The sequence below is a fragment of the Protopterus annectens genome, chromosome 1.part0 (assembly GCF_019279795.1).
Source record: "Protopterus annectens isolate FY-2018-M chromosome 1.part0, PAN1.0, whole genome shotgun sequence".
In the NCBI taxonomy this organism is placed as follows: domain Eukaryota; kingdom Metazoa; phylum Chordata; order Ceratodontiformes; family Protopteridae; genus Protopterus; species Protopterus annectens.
In genome coordinates, this window is record NC_056725.1 from 236,953,135 (window position 1) to 236,971,537 (window position 18,403).

At 42.1% G+C, this 18,403-nt stretch overlaps 1 protein-coding gene across 5 annotated transcripts in view; it reads right to left on the reverse strand.

Annotated features, from left to right (window-relative positions):
- ADGRG6 (adhesion G protein-coupled receptor G6) overlaps positions 1-18,403 on the reverse strand; it is a 1,156,656-nt gene that overhangs the window by 136,991 nt on the left and 1,001,262 nt on the right. For all 5 annotated transcript variants that reach the window (XM_044058511.1, XM_044058431.1, XM_044058747.1 and 2 more), the window contains one exon: positions 11,880-12,148. In XM_044058511.1, the coding sequence (XP_043914446.1) occupies positions 11,880-12,148 (269 nt within the window). The remainder of the gene's footprint in view (positions 1-11,879; positions 12,149-18,403) is intronic.

The following is an 18,403-nucleotide window of genomic DNA, read 5'->3' on the forward strand; positions in this document are numbered from 1 at the left end:
GAATCCTTTTATGATACAGTGTCCAATATAGACAGTCTTCCAAGACAAATTGGCGATGTGACTGTCACATAACAGGTGACTGTCCACTTGTGTCACTAGGTCCCTGATTACTCCTTCCACACATACTGGTTTACCACCTATGTGGTAATTCGTGTGTACCTTGTTTTGTATTTGGTGGTACATTCATACTGTCCACTGTCTTCAGGACAGTGGGGTGGGGTTCCTGTGTGTGAGAGTGTGGTCTGTAGCATGCTACAGACTGTACAGCAGTCTTGCCTACAGTTAGTTGCACATGGGTGGACTGCAATGACATAAGCATTGTCAGTTAACTGGACGTATGGCTGTCTATGCTGAATATGGATACTCACCCTCCTTTTATGTTTTGTTACAGGTTTTGTGGCCATAACACATGATATGTGGTATTACCTGGTAGTGCTGGTGTGCTGTCCTGAGGCTTGCAGCAGGTTTCTATCACTGGACAGACATTAATGTTCTCCATACTGGGGAGGGCCTCAGGAGCATGCATATTGAGGTTTACACATCTGGCATTGATCAGCATTACCCTTCTGTTTCTTTCCAGTTTTGTTTTCTATGGTGGTGGGTTGGTCTTTTCGGCCTTGCCTACGAAAGGATCTCTGTAGGTTGCAAAAGCCTTAGGCAATATCCAGATGCACATGGGTAACAGGTGCAAGCCATCCCTGGGACAGCAGCATGTCTCACTATGGAGTCACCTATTACAACTGTATCAGGCATGTTGTTTCTCCTTCTGTCCTGTGACTGTTTGGAACACCAGCTTTGTGTACTATGTGTTACATGTGCTATGTCTGGAGGTTGTTTTATTGGGTGTCTGCTTTGGAGGCTTGTGTTGGTGTTGTGTGTTTGTAATTAGGGCCTCTGGGAATGTTTTTGTGTTTATGTGTTTGGTTTACAGTCGTTGTAGGTCTATGTGGGACTGGGTTTGTGGTGTATGTGGTTACCTTGTCCTCCTGACTAGTTTTGACAGTACTAATTTGGGGGCGCTTAGGCTCCGGTTTGGCTACATGGTTGCGTCTATCACGTACATTTGTATTTATTGGGGTGAGTTGTTGTTGTGTGTGTACTTGGGACAGGTGTCACATTGCCACTGGATTCACAGATTCTACTTGTTTTGCCTGGCCTTAGTGGATTGTATGTGTGGACACATTTTATTGCCATACTAGTGATCACTGATTACTTCACTTTTTATGTTTGATCTATCATGTGGTAGCTTCCTCATTCTCTTCAATGGTTTAGTAATTGCTGGAGTCCAGCATGCCAGATGCCTGGGTGTATGGCATTGTGTCTTGTTGTTTGTGATTGCAGACTCCAAGCACTCTTGGCTGTGTTCATGGTATACCTGTATAACATGTTCTGCAGTGTGTCCCATATTCTGGACCTGCACAGGGCTTTTCATGGATTCCACATTGGTTTGTAGGGGTGCAAGCTATGCTTTATACATGTGTTTCACTGTGGTAATCTGGCCAGGGACTCTGGTCGGGATGTGTAACTACAGTGTGATTACTCTATGGTCTGGTCTTACCAGTGAGGGATACACTTCTCATCTTGACATCCAGTACACATATTTCTGATTATCACATCCAGTATTCTTACCCCTCTTGTGGAAGTGTTACATTTTGCATGTCCATTTTTTTTTATGGATTCTGGGAAATTGTCTACACTTGTGTCAGTGCTAGTATAATACAAAGAGTATAGTGACAAACATCTCAAAAGCTGACTTCACACTTCTTTGGACTGAGATGGTATCCGTTCAGCCCACTGGGCCAGTGGAAACCACAACACACAATGGTGACTCCTTCACAGACGCTTTCTACGGACATCTCCGAGAAAGCATGGACCATGCAATCACAAATAAAAACAAGACCCTCTCCACCAATGGAAAGTGGCCTGTCTGGTGGACCCCAGCCATAAACAAACTGTATAACAGATGAAGGATACTAATGCAAGACAGAGCTACATATCCTAAAGGGAAGGCAGCTGTGATCAGCACTAGTAAAAAGCTACATTCTCTCATAAAGACATCCAAGGTCAACTTGGAGACATAAATCACCAAAGACAATGAAGATAACCACACTGCCGTCTTCAGTTATGTCAGAAACCTGGGTGGGAACCCTCAGATATGCTCAGAGTTGGTACACAACAACATATATTTCAGTGACCTGACAGATATTGGCAACATTCTGGCAGACAGGTTCAGTGCAATTTTCCCCCTCCCTCACCCCCAAAAGAAGATAGTTATCACAGCTGAATGTAACCTCAGTGTAATCTCGGATGTCCATGTGAGAGCCGCACTCAGCAAAGACAAGTACGCAGCAGCAATGGGACCTGATGGTATCCCCAGTTGCATGCTATGTGAACTCAAGAAGGAGCTAAACCCGTATATACAAATGCTATTTAACCTTAGCCTTGCTACAGGATATGTACCTGAACACTGGCATACAGCAACAGTGGTCCCACTCCACAAAGGAGATGCCTCCACAGATCCTGGCAACTACCACCACACAAGCTTAACCAGCCTTGTCTGCAAAGCTATGGGAAGAGTCATTAGGGAGATCTTAAACAGAGACATTGGTGACCTACAGACCCTTGATCCCACCCAGTTCAGCTTTGTACAGGGCAGATCCTGCCTTTTGCACCTAGTTGACTAGTTTGAAACTGTCAGTAGGGCCATTGATGAGGGCTACGCAGTCCACACAGCCTACCTGCACTTGGCTAAGGCCTTTGACACAATACCCCACTCAGGCATCATAGACAAGCTCACCAGCTGAAATATAACACCATGTCACAGGATAGGTTGCAAAATGGCTAAGAAACAGAACCCATAAAGTCAACATTGCAGGTGCCTTGTCAGATTCAAAGCCAGTCACTAGTGGTGTCCCACAAGGATCTGTCCTGGGACCCCTCTTACTTGGCATTTACTTTTCAGATGTGAAAGCAAACATAGGAGGGTTGTGGCTGACAAAGTTTGCAGATGACTGCAACCTAGGCACCATAGTGAATACATCAGCTGGCACACACATCCTACAGAATGCCGTCACAAAGACAGATAGCTGGTGCCGGAATCATGGCCTGAAACTGAATGCAACTGATGTGTAGTCATCCCCTTTGGGAGGAACAAAGTACCCACAAATCAATACATAGACAGCAACCCACTGAGCACAGAAAACAAATCAGACACCTGGGGACACATGTAGATAGTGACATCTTGTTTGACACCCATGTTGCCAAAGTGGTTAGACTTTCTATCTTGCCCACCTTATCATGAAGGGTTTTCCATCCAGATCAAAGGAGGTCATTGTACTACTATACTTCTCCCTTATCAGGCCCATGATTGAATACAAAGCCCCATTTGGTATGTACCTCACCCAGCACTTGCAACAGCTGTTGAGACCCCAAATGTACCTTACCAAGAAGATCAGGGGTCTACAACACATGTCATATGCTTCCAGACTAAAGGAAATCCAGCTTTATTCAGTGGCATACCGCATACTTACAGGTGACCTATGCCTGACATACAAGACCATGTCCAATCAGGATTTGGTGGACATGCTCCACTGCAAGCAATCCAAATCCACCAGAACCATGAGAGCTAAAGATTTGAACATCAGCACATACATGTATAGGACATGCTGGAGGGACAGAGTCATAACTCAAAGGCTTCTCACACTCTAGCAGAGTATCCCAGTTCATGTTAGACAGAGTCCCTCACTGACTCTCTTCAAGAGAAATCTGGTCAACTGGATGTGAGATTGTAGGTTTACCCCAGGGGTCCTCCTGTGTCACTACTAAGTCAGAGGCACAATATTCGGAATCTATTCTGTACACTTATTACCACTATAAGGGGTGGCAATAGCCACATCACTATGGCTAGGCTTACAAATGCACTAGGGCAGATAGCCTAGTAGTAAACTGTGAAACTATGAAACTATGGTGTATGTGTAGGTATTGTCAGTCAAGCAATATAATGTGGTTTGGGGGGCTTGATATCTTCCTGTATTCCAACAGTTTTTTGTCTATTCCTTCTAGCATGTCAAGGGATCAGTTGCTAGTGTCCTCTCCTGCTCAGCTGGTGAACCTGGGAATATTGAGGCAATGTTACAATTGCCTCATGTACACAGACAACCCTCTCCTTCTCCCACAAAACACAAATACATGCGAGAGATGCAACTATATAGCCAAACTGGAGGCTGAGCTCTCTCAACATAGGACTGGCAAGACCAGAGAGGAGGAGAAGGTAACCACACACACCACAAACCCAGTCTCACATAGCACTATCACAACTTCAAATCATACACATAAACACACAAAGACATACTCGGAGGCTCTGATCAGAAATCTACCAAAACAGCAGACGCCACCACAGCAGACACCCAAACAACTGCCTCCACAGGGCACAGCACATGCAACACATAGATCACAGAGTCAGTGTGCCAAACAGTCACAGCCCTTAAGGCCAAACACAATGCCAGACACAGTCATCATAGGTGACTCCATAGTCAGACACACTGACGTCCCGCTCACCAGATTGAGTAAGGAGAAGGTCACAGTAAGCTGCCTATCGGGCGCTGGAATCCACCACATAATGCAAGCACTCAGGTCACTCAACTGCAAGTACAAGTATGACTCAGTCATTGTCCATGCTGGTGTGAACGACCTGAGATGTACCTCCCTGATGTACCTCCCTGGACTACATGAAAAGAGACATAGAGGAGCTCTCTGATTATGTAGCCCAGGCAGGTATGACCCTGACCTTGAGCAGTATCCTACCTTCACCAAGAATGATGCCACAATACAGAGACAAGATGATCAGCTGTAATAATTGGCTTAAACTATGGTGTTATTCAAAGGGGATCCAATGTCTGTCTGCCTGGGATGACATGCTGGACAAGCCATGCTGATTCGCAAGGGACGGCTTGCACCTGTCTCCCCTGGGCTTCTGGATTTTGGCTAAGGCTCTTGCCACCCCCAATGTGCCTTTTTTAGGCAAGGCTCAGATTCTAAACCTACCACCCTAGAACACAAAAAAGGAAAAAAACTAAGGGTAATGCTGCTCAGTGCCAGAAGTCTCAACCTCAAGATGCACGCACTCGAAGCCCTTCTCAGTATGGAGAACATCGATGTCTGTGCTGTGACTGAAACCTGGTTCAAGGCTCCTGACAGCACCCCGGCACTATCAGGTGTTACCTCATATCATGTGTTCCGGCCCCAAAATCCGGACAACACCAAGAAAGGAGGGTGGGTGTCCATATTCATCAAGAACACCCTCACCTCAAGGTTGGTGGCAATGCACGATGCATCAGAGACCATCCAGGTGCAATTAACCGTAGGCAAGACTGCTCTGCAGTTTGTAGCATGTTACAGGCCACCCTCTCAAACTCAGGAACCTCACACAGCTTTCCTGAAAACACTGGAGGGGATAAATGTATCTCCAAACACCATCATACTGGGTGATTTCAATTATCCAAATATAGACTGGGATTACTACTCAAGCCCCAACACTCTAGCCCAAAGGTTCCTAGAGTTCATAAACTCAAATGCCATGGAACAACTAGTCACCATCCCCACAAGAGGAGACAACATACTAGATCTCATCATCATGAACATGGGGTCACAATGTTCAACACCAGAAGTATACCCATCATTGGCGAGATCAGATCATAAACTAATCTCACTGGAATTCCACATCCCGCCCCCACCCCAGATAAAAAAGACCACAGTGAAGAACTTCTCAAAAGCCAACTTCACACTTCTAAATACTGGCGTGGTCTCTTTCAAGGCCCCCAAGCCAGCGGAAACCATTACCCAAGCCGCTGAATCACTTACAAATGCCTTCTACCAGCACCTCCAGGACTGCATGGATCAGGCAATCCCAAACAAAACAAAGACTCTTTGTACCAAAGGCAAGCATCCAGTCTGGCGGACCCCAGCCATAAACAAGCTCTACAACAGAAGGAAGGAGCTACTACAAGATAGAACAAAATCTGTAGAAGGGAAGACACCCCTGCTCATTATAAGTAAAAACTGAGATCTCCCATAACATCATCCAAGGCAAATTTTGAGAGAAAACTGGCTAAGGACTCAAAAGACAATCGTAAGGCCTTTTTTAGCTATGTTAGAAACCTGGGAGGAAACTCCCAGATATGCTCAGAATTAGTTCAAAATGATGTAAACATCACTGAACCTACAGACATTGCCAACATACTGGCTGACAGGTTCAGTGCAGATTTCTCCCTCCCATCCCCCCCAAAAGGAGAGATATCTATACCAGAGGATTGTAGCCCCCCAAACATCTCAAATGCTCAGGTGAGAACTGCTCTATCCAAGGCGAAAAACACAGCATCCATGGGACCAGATGGTGTCCCCGGTTGTGTGCTCCACAAACTCAATGAGGAATTAAACCCGCAGTTAGGGCAGCTGTTTAATCTTAGCCTCACCTCAGGATACGTACCCAAGGAGTGGCATACAGCAACGATGGTCCCACTTCACAAAGGAGGTGCCTCCACCGACCCCAGAAACTACCGTCCCATCAGCTTGACAAGCCTGGTCTGCAAAGCTATGGAGAGGATCATAATGGAACTCATAAATGAAGACATAGGGGACTTGCAGACTTTGGATCCAACCCAGTTTGGCTTTGTCAAGGGCAGATCATGCCTTTTAAACTTGGTTGACTTTTTCGAAACAGTCACCAAGGCCATTGACGAGGGCAAGGCAGTCCACACAGCCTACCTTGACCTGGCAAAGGCTTTCAACACAATACCCCACTCGGGTATCATTGAAAAACTCACCAGCTTAAATGTAAACCCATACATCACAAGATGGGTCGCAAACTGGCTAAGTAACAGAACCCACAGGGTCAGAGTTTCTGGCGCCATGTCACACTCCAAGCCTGTCACAAGTGGTGTCCCACAGGACTCAGTCCTGGGCCCACTTTTGTTCGACATCTACTTTTCAGAAGTACAGCAAACACAGGAGGATTACGGCTGACAAAGTTTGCAGATGACTGCAAACTGGGAACCATAGTTGAAAACCCATCTGACACAGACATCCTTCAGAAGGGTCTCATAGAAACGGATAACTGGTGCCAGAGCCATGGCCTAAAGTTAAATGCTAAACAATGCATAGTCATACCCTTCGGGAAAAACAAGGTTACCCCTAGTTCCCATATAGGTGGCAATCCTCTAAGCACAGAAGAGGTTATCAGGGATCTGGGCACCCAGGTTGACAGTAACCTTTCATTTGACACTCATGTTGCCAAAGTAGTTAGGAAGACCTTCTACATTGCCCACCTGATCATGCAGGGATTCACATCTAGATCAAGGGAGGTCATTGTTCCCCTGTACTTATCACTCGTCAGACCAATGATTGAGTACAATGCCCCATTCGGAATTTATCTGGCCCGACACCTGCAGCAATTGGAAAGGCCCCAAAAATTCCTCACCAGAAGGATAAAGGGTCTCAAAAATATGTCTTATGCTGCCCGACTGAAGGAACTCCAGCTCTATTCAGTCACTTACCGTCTGCTCAGAGGTGACCTGTGCCTGACATACAAGGCCATGTCCAACCCGGAATTAATGAACATGCTTCACCTCAAAACCTCTAAATCCATCAGAACTACAAGGGCAAGAGACTTAAACCTCAACACGGCTATTAATAGGACGTGCTGGAGGGACAGATTCATCACCCAGCGACTCCCTATGCTGTGGAACAACATCCTGGTACATGTGAGGCTGAGCACCTTGCTGGCTTTGTGCAAGAGAAATCTTGACCATTGGATGGGAGATCGCAGGTATACCCCAGGGATAACCTCAGTGTCACTGCTTGACAGAGGCACAGCAAAATAATGGGCATATTATCCTTCAAACTGAAGGAGTAGCAGTAGCCACAAAACTCTGGGCTATGCTTATATATGCCCTAGGGCAGATAGCCTAGTATGAACCTATGAACCTATGAACATAGGCCTGGTGCAGTTCCTGCTATTAGAACAGTGGTCTGCAGCAAGCTATATAGTAGTAGGCAGTTTTAGCCATTGGTATTTGACCATGGCTAATCCATGTTGCTTCTTGTTGTGGTACCAACATGGGGGTGTGGTTATCCATGACATTTATTGCTAGTCACCCTCGTTTTGTAGCTTGTTCCATGTTTTTGCACATGTACATCACTGTATGAGGTGTCACCTGGTAGTGTTAGGGTGCTGATGTGGGCTTTGACCCAGTTTTCTATTACAGCACTGATATCTACATTCTCTATACTGTGTGCGTTTACACTGCATGCATCTTGCTGTTTATACTTCTGGCACTGGGTAGCATTACATCTAGGTTCCGATCCCTTGTGGTACCTATGAAGGTGGGTTTGTGTTTTTGTGGTTTATGATTGGTGAGGGTGGATGTTAGTCAGGGTCCTCAGGTGTGCATATGGTACATGGTGTTACATTACTTAACACATGGCATTCATGCCTCAGGTGGTGCTGCAGGGCTGCCTCTGTCGGATGCACATACTACACTCCCTGTACATGTTTGGAAGCAGGTTGTGTCATGTTAGGCATCCCTGTTACTATATGAGTGAGTCAGAGCGGGTATCAGTCCCAGTGTTCCTACTGACCAAGTGTATGTGCTATGCGTTGCCTCTTTGCCAAGGCCAGGGCATACTAGGCACACCTCCTTCTGCCTACTGGGGCAAGGTCAGGTTGCTCCTCCTCCGAGTCACCCTCTGCCTGTGGTGGCCTTGGCAATGGTGGGGGTATGTTTGGCCCAGCCCTATGCTGGTCCTGCTGCAGCTGTTTCTGCAGGATCATATTATGTAGCATAGCACATATCATGATCATTTGGGTACATGTAGTTGGTGTGCTGCAAGGCTCCACCAGATGTGTCCAGACACCGGAACCGTGACTTGAGCAGCCCAAACACACGCTCTATGACATTACGTGTTTGTGCATGTGCCTCATTATGGCGTTCCTGTTCAGGTGTGTGTGCATTTCTGATGGGTGTCATCAGCCATGGCTCAAGTGTATAACCTGCATCCCCCACTAGGTGTCCGTGTGGGAAGTCCCCACTGGCAAATGATTGGTACAGCTGCGTCAGATGCCAGATGTGGGAATCGTGGTAGCTCCCAGGGCAGCCAGCACACACATTCATTATTATGCCCTGGGCATCACACACGACCTGGCAGTTGATGGAGGGGAATCCCTTGTGGTTAATGTAGGCTCTAACCCGCTCACCGGCTGGTGCTTTGATGCGTATGTGTGTGCAGTCTATTGCACCCAGTACCTCAGGGTATCCCGCTATTTGCTGGAACAGACGCATATTGCTGGCCACAACCTCACAGGCATTGGGGAAATATACATGGTCACCGATATGTGCTGACATGGCATCCAGGAACTGGTGCAGTACCCTGAAGGCTGATGCCTGTGATATCCCCATCATATCACCAGTTGGTCTCTGGAAGGTACCTGTTGCTAGTATTCTTAGGCCAACACATACCTTGGTTTCCACTGGGATGGGTTCCCCTCTGTTGGTTCTGTGTGTGAGGCGTGGCCTGCACAGCTCAACAATTTGCTGCAGAAGGTCTCTGTCCACTTTGTAGCGCTCTACTATCTCCAGCTCATGTAACCCATGGTAGGTGACCCTGGGCCTGTATACTCTTCTCCTTCTCCTCACTCTGGGTTGTCTGTCAGCATCTGCATTGTCACCACCCTCAGCAATTCACCTATGCCTGATTATAACAGCTATGGCAGCCCCTAGCATTTCTGCTCTGAGTTCAGCTTTTTTCAGTTTTCAATTCTGATAGCTTACTTTCTTGCAGTATCTCTTGTGAGAAACACCCTGCACTGCTGTTTGCAGTGTTTTAAGTGCTGGGTTGGGCTTCTAGTCTGCCTGTGTAATTGCCTGCTTCCAATTGTTATCACCAATTAACTCCAGCAGTATCCTCTGACAGCTTCCTTGGAATCTAGTTGTTTCCTTTTTCCTCTTTGTTTCCTTAGGGGGAGCAATGTGCATACCAGGTTAAGCACGCTCACAGTTGCTTACATGCGCGCACACATCCTTACACGGTGTGGACTTGGCTGATTCACGGTAAAATGCACGCACACTGCCTTACACATGTGCACGCCCGCGCAAACCATTGTAAAAGGTTTGCAACACGCTCCCACATGTTGAACCTGCCTTACAAGCATGCACACGCGCGCATGCACGTATATCAAGAAAGTTTGAGTGTAGGGATAGTGTACACCCTCTATTTCTTGACTTTCCTAGTGTTCTGTTGGGACACACCTCTCTCCCTGATGTCTGTCTGTCATCTGTCACCTTACATTGCCCTCCAATCTGATACATTTATTTCTATCATTCCCCCCCGTGATGTCACCTACCTCTTACTCTGTTCCTCCCCCTTCTGTAACTCTTACACTACTCAGAAAGTGCTCATTACCTATGTGGCAGTGTGATTCAGTATTGTTACCCTCATTTACATAGGATTGCCTAGTAATACTTAGTTACATGTCTTACATGGAGCTTCCCCCCCTTGACAACCACTACACGGAGGCCATATTGTTTTTGGTCTGCTAGTCCCTCCATTGTCATTCCATGTAATACATAAATCCCACAATTGTGGGCTTATAAGCTTCGGTTTTCAGTTTTAGGCAGCGCACCCGTTTATGCTGGTGTGCGCTGCAGTTACACATGGAAATCCCATGAAAAAAAAAGTTATTTAAAATACTTTTGCAACACTTTTTCATGCCAATGGCCACATATTTGGCCATTGGCATGCTTAATGAAACAAATGCACCCTTTATTTGGAGCTGACATAGCTCCGTTTTTGATTTTGCAGAAATGTACTCAGTTGTCAGCTGAGTACATTTCTGCAGCTAACACGTCCATTACATGGACTGGTTTAGGCTTCTTGGATCGCTCAAATACCTCATTTGCATATCTTTGAGCTGCAAATGAGGTATTGAGCATTTCCATGCCCAGTCCGTGTAAGAGACATGTTAGCTGTCTCTTACACGGAGGTTTGGGCTGTTCCTGGATCAGGAGGCTTACACGGAGGCTTACACTACTCTTAAACTCCGTGTAAGCCTTCCTGAATCCTGCCCATACTCTTTAAAAACTAATACAAATTATAATGAAAGTACTGTAGAAACTACACCCCAAACCAGGCCACTACAGTTATAGTACCTCAAAGTAAAATAAATAAATACAGTTTCATTGACTACACTGGTATGCTAGAAAAAACACAGAGTTGTAGTCCTGTGACATATAAAGAAACATTATAACCACTATTCACTCCTCTGACTAATACAGTATAAATCTACAGCAAGCAAAGTATATAAAATGAGAAATACTGCTGGCTTTGTATGTTCCACCTGGAAACAAGAGCAAACACCACAGGAGTCAGAAAAGCAATTATAAGAATAAGTTTCATAGTGGTTTTGAACACCCATCAGGTTGAATGTTGAGAACTTTTATGCATATAGAATTAAGGAGGTATAGAGCGTACATGCTACTTGGTATTTATGATATTTGGAGAAGGTAGCGCAGATCTTACATTTGTCAGTTTTTGTTTTCAATATTATTACTAACACTTCTAAAATAAATAAAATAATTCAGAAACGTTTCAGAAAGTAAAACTCAAGTTATATTTCTATTTTGCATCAATAAGAGGCCGTGGTTCATATATCTGAAGTGTGTCTGAAATAATTTCCTGGATATTAGGTAAAGTATGCATTTCGTTCATATTGTGTGGTGACTGCAACATATGGAGTTGTGATTTGAAGCTTTTGATCTAGTATACTGTTTGACCATATTCTACTTTTGAATTTTAGCATCAGAGTAAAAAAAACATTTTTCACTTACCCCAGCCAACAATGCAGAATTTTAGAATGTAGCGTCGTATGTAGGTGTTGAACACTTTCACCAAGGCAATATACATGTGCACTGCTTCCAATCCCATCCACGTGATTGATGTAAGAAGGAAAAAATGTAGAAGTGCTGCTACAGCAATGCACAGGCCACCGATTTTAAAGGACGCAAGCCATCCATCAACTAGGAAGACCAGGTTCAGAAACATGATGGCAGTGCTCAGGTTCATTAATATCTTAGATGGGTAATCTCTTCTCAGTTTTCTAGGTATATAAGAAAAAATACCATAATAATGTAGCAGAAGCATTGTATTTAAGATACTGCCTTATCAGTGCTGAAGTCATTGCAACTTTTAAAGTTCCACCTGTAGTCCTTTGCAGTGACATCTGCACACAAACAATGACAAAAATTGCAACAGTGGAAACATGAAAGGATGTGGAATTGATAATCATGTGTTTTTTTATTTATTCATTTAATCATAAAAACTCATTAAAGTCAATTGTGTGTGTGTGTGTCTGTGTATATGTGTATATTTATACATACACACACACACACACACACACACACACACACACACACACACACAAACACACACATATATATTTTTTATTGCCATTTGATAACTGGGAAAGTTCCAGCTGGTTATATAGATCATTATAGAGGCATACATAGATACTAAAAAGTTCAGTAATCAATCAAGGGATAATGTTGTGTAGAAATTAAATAAAACATTGCCTTAAATAATGTTTTGTCCAAGGGCAAAACAGATGACGCAAAGAAAAAAAATGACACAAAACAAGCAGTAAACAATTCTTAATAACTAGGTAAGAAATGAGATTTTATATAAAAAAAATCAGAAGTGGCTGGTTCTGTAGTATAAAACCAGGTAGCCCTGGTCCAGTTAGCAGACCCAATCTCTGAAGAGTCAGCTAGAATAGATACGGAGGAAGTGGCATTGTATCCAGGTGGAGTAGCAGCATACCAAGTTCCACAGATACAATTCTGCATATTAGACATGGGGTGTAATGGTGGGATTCACATCAAAACATCATCCATAGCTCATATAGTGATATTGTAACCCAAGTCATCTCTGCCTGCTTCTTGAATTTACACTCAGATTTTTCTGACTTCTCTGAATCCCATTCTATGAGGAACAAACCAGACATGTGTTAAAGTGTCGGAGTAAAACACATAGGAGAGTCTCTGGGACATGACTTCTGACAGACAGCTGAAAGGATACCAAACAAGCAAGTAAAACAATCTCATGGTGTATTTTTATTATAAAAGCTTGTTTTTTACTTGTTTAAGAAAGTCTGTACTCCACTTGCTTTGTGTCAACTCTTTCCCTTTGTACTGATTGTACTCTTAGCTAGAGTAGGAAGAGGAGGGAGTTCCAATTTAGCCAGAGACAATTTAGATAATGGTCAGCAGAGATACAAAGCCAATGTGTCAAATTAGCCTTTAGCTTTTATATTTGGAGGAAAACTTTAGTTCCAAAATCACCTGCAAGAATAAGCTAGTTTTACCTAGTTAGCAGTTAAGTATTGCAGTATTTGTGTGGATGTGCTACCTTTGTCCATGGAATCAAACTAGTTTACATTCTGTATTAAATACACTTTGCTCAGATAATCATTTGAGAAGAGCCCAGTAGTGATAATGACACATTTACAACTCCTGCATAAATCCACCAAGTGCACATTTTTTATGAATCAGGACATATTTATTCTACTTTCAAAAAACATTGTAAAGAGTCTATGTAGTCTAAAAGTGTGGTGCAATGCCTCAAAACAAGTGGCACTTCTAATATAGCATTTGAAATGTATCATGTTAGCTGTGCTTCTCTATATACAGTTCACGCTGTTAGGTCATGAAACAGACATTTCAGCACAAGTAGACATTAACTATGTTTGAAATGGAAGAAACAGCTAAGAAAAATAAATTCATTGTTGAATTTACAGAATAACAGACTGCAGATGCAATGATGAGTCCAAGCAGATTCCTAGTACATTAGATAATAGAAACATTTGCCAAACCTGTGAGATCATTGTGCTGTTAGTATGACTTCTATGCACAGATTGCCATTCTACCATCTTTTTCTGCACCCACTTCCTTTACTTTGAGATTTACAACAGATGGACTCTTCGTATCACAGTACTATACTATCACAGTACTATACTGTGCCTATAGCTGTTTTTGCATACTACATTGACTTTCTGTTTATGCCATAAAGTTAACAGTAAGTCAAGATTCTGTTTGTTACTGATGAATTCTGCTAATACAAATGTATTAATCTACCCACTTTTAAATAGCTGTAACTAATCCAAACATTATTTAAAGCTTACAGCAAGTGCATTAACATAAATTTAAATATGAGTACATGAAGTCAAGAAAAGAAAGAAGAGAAAGAAATGTTCTAGTGCTATAGGCTACTATGCAACTGTCCAATAACAGCAACAACTTAAATGATGCAAAAGTAGCTTCAGGTAGGATAACAAATAACGAAAAAAGCCTCGGCTCGGACACACTGAGTTTATTTGTAACACAAAATAAAATGAAGTACGTTAAGCGCTTTCATCTGAGACCAGACTTCTTCAGAACGTACAACAAACTACTCCAATTGTTTAAATAGATCATCTGACCCAAAATTGGCGCCAAAAATTTTCTGCAGTGCAATAATACTCAAATACTTATATAAAAATACACATTGGTGAAACTACTAAATGTCACTGTATAAATAGTAATAATTCATATACAATAAAATATAAAAAATACTACATAATTTATGTACAAACATATATAACTAAAAAATGTACAAAATGTAAAAATATATATAATTAATATAACAACTTGAATGGTATGTAATCTATGATCAACCTTTTGCCCTATAAAAGTACCTGAATGTAACCCTAATAAATAATAAATAATGGAGGCTTGAAATGCATGCTCCTAATAATCCTTAGCATTGACTGTGTAATATATGGCTATATTACTGTACGATTACAACTGTTGTGAACATAGTAGACATGGTAGTCGAAACACCTATCCTCTACCTATTTTTTCAAAATTAAAAATGGTTTTATACTGATGTTGTCATTAATACCTGGAAAGTTTGTAGCATCAGAAATAATCTGCCACCTACTTTCTTTCAATCCAAGCAAAGCTTTGATGTTACCCCCATATGGTGATTGTTCCACCTTATCAATAATATGAAACAAAAATGAATGACTTTCATTAGTGTTAACCATATGACGGTACAAAGCATTCCTACTGTCTTTTTTACTGATGGCGTACTGATGCTCGTAAATACGTCTTTTAAAATATCTTTCTGTCTTACCTATGTAGAATGCGTTGCATGCTACACAGGTAGCCAAATATATCACAAATGTAGAACTGCAATTGCCATTAATGCTTGGTAAAAATGTTGAATTTGTATTATTTAACCTGGTACCTCTGCAAACTTTAATGTATTGGCATTGATTGCAATTTCCACATTTGGTAGTATGTTTATTGACTCTAGCAGATATACCTTTTGAACTTTCCAGCAATTTTTTAATATTGAATCCTGTCTTGTATACTATTTTCATATCCATACCTAAAATGGACATAGATTCCCTATTGACTACAAATTGATTCCATCGCTCCTTCAAACAATTTTCTATGTATTTAACTATAGGTGAATAAGTCAATACGCATACCCTGAGCACAGAAGAAGTTATCAGGGACCTGGGAACCCAGGTTGATAGTAGTCTGTCATTCAACACCCATGTAGCTAAAGTAGTTAGGAAGTCCTTCTACATTGCCCACCTTATCATGAAGGGATTCTCATCTAGATCAAGGGAGGTCATAGTCTCCCTTTACTCATCACTCATCAGACCAATGATTGAGTACAATGCCCCATTCGGAATGTATCTGACCCGACACTTGCAGCAGCTGGAGAGGCCACAAAAGTTCCTCACCAAAAGGATAAAGGGTCTCAAAAATCTGTCCTATGCTGCCCGACTGAAAGAACTCGAGCTCTATTCAGTCGCTTACCGCTTGCTCAGAGGTGACCTTTGCCTAACATACAAGGCCTTGTCAAACCCAGATTTGATGAATATGCTTCACCTCACAAATTCTAGATACATCAGAGCCACAAGGGCGGGAGACTTAAACCTCGACACGGCTATTAATAGGACGTGCTGGAGAGATAGATTCATCACCCAAAGACTCCCTATGCTGTGGAACAAAATCCCGGTACATGTGAGGCAGAGCACCTCGCTGGCCTTGTTCAAGAGAAATCTTGACCAATGGATGGGAGATCGCAGATATACCCCAGGAATTACCTCAGTGTCACTGCTCGACAGAGGCACAGCAAAATAATGGGTATAGTTCCCCATACTAAAGGGGTGGCGTAAGCCACAAAACAATGGGCTAGGCTTATAAATGCCCTCGGGCAGATAGCCTAGTATGAACCTACCTATGAAGCTTAGACCATGCTCAGATGACATATGTTCTCCCTTGATAATAATATTGATATTATTATTTCCTAATAAGGGTTTGTACTTATTTCCCCATTCTTCTATTATATATTTATTAATCCCATTTAAAACTTTCTTGGGGTACCCCCGATTTAAGAACATAGTTTTGATTAGATCTATTTCTCTCATCATAGTATCTTTTGTTGAGCACATCCGGGCTGCTCTTATACATTGGCCTTTGTAAATGTTTTTAAATACATGCTTGGGATGGTTACTGGAGTATGACAAATAGTCATTGGAAAACGTGTCCTTTCTATAGATACAAGACTTGAACCCGGTGTCCCCATGACTTATATATGTGTCGAGATATGCTATTCCTTCTTCCTTTAAAACATGGGTGAATCTCAAAAACTCTGTTGTGCTGTTGATATAATTTATAAATTTGTCTATTTCCGCCAACGGGCCATCCCATAATATAAACAAATCATCTAGGAATCTGGTATAGTACCTAATGTACTGATAAAATTCGGATTTAAAAATATATTCAGATTCCCATTCCAGCATTACCATGTTGGCAAAAATCGGGGCACAAGATGCACCCATGGCCACGCCTCTGGTTTGCTTGAATAACTCGCCTTGGAACTGAATATAATTACTCTCAAGTATCACACCCATCATGTCCGTTATAAGACAAACTCTATCCCAACTCATATTTGTCTTCTTTCTTAGACTATTAGAAAAATACTCTAGCCCAACGTCCTTAGGGATACAAGAGAATAAATCGATCACATCGATAGTTAAAAATCTTAACTCCTTTTTCCATATCTGTGGGGTTAGTTGTGATAAAAATGTCCATGAGTCCTTAATAAGATGTGGTGTAACCTTATATACTGCTTTGACCCATGTATCTATAACTTTACCTAAGGGAAATGTTTTAGACCTACTGCCTGAAATAATAGGCCTAAAAGGTGGATGTTCTAAATTTTTATGCACCTTAGGAATTCCCACAATAGTGGCTAACACCGGATATTCAACTTTCATGTACTCATATATCTCACTTGTGATCCTCTTGTCAAGCCAGTATTCTTCCAAAGCCATGTCTACCCTCCTATGTCCAATATTGATTTCATTGGTTGATATTTTTTCATAATTCCCTGAGTTGTATAAAATGTTCTGTATCTCCCTAATATAGTCCGCTGTATTGATCATAACAATGCCTCCACCCTTATCGGGTTTCATCAATCTAACTTGCCTGTTATTGATAAATTCTGTAAGGCATTCTTGTTCTATCTTAGTAAGGTTGAACTCTATATTGTTGTCCATAGCTTTAATTTTATACATGTCACTGCACACCGTTTTCTCAAACAATTGGATATTAGGGTTACTAGGAGGTATAAAAGTGCTTTTCTTTCTCAAATCACTATGTATGTTTAATTCTGTCCCTTTGGACTGCTGGTCAAAAAATAATGCTAAATTCAATCTCCTACAATATAATTTTACTTCCATAATAGTGTCAACAAGATTGAAATGTACAGTGGGTATGAACTTCATCCCCTTGGAGAATAAACTAATGAATTCATCTGTAATTTTGTACTTTGTATAATTAAATACATTGAACCCATTTTTGGTAAATAATATGTTGTCCTTTTTATCTGTATTATCTAACAATACTGCGTTGGAATCATTGACATAGTCTTCTACCCTGTCCATAGTCTTAACATCATCTATCAAAATGGATGCATCCGTGTCCATGGTCTTAGCATCATCTATCAAAATAGATGCATCCGTGTGTAGTTTATTTGACACGTCCTCAATTAATTCATATGCGTTACTCTGTTGTTGATGGGTCCTGACTATATGCAGTTCATTTATCTCCATTTCCTGTTCCTTGCCCCGTAAAAGTTTTTTGATGAATGATAAACTCCCTGCTGATATAATTCATCATTATCCCTCCTATCAATGCCCGGTAACTTTTCAGTATGATACTGCTTACTGACCTTCTGTTTTGGCCATACATAAGCCCTATTATTAGCATATAAATCAACATCTCTAATTAATTTC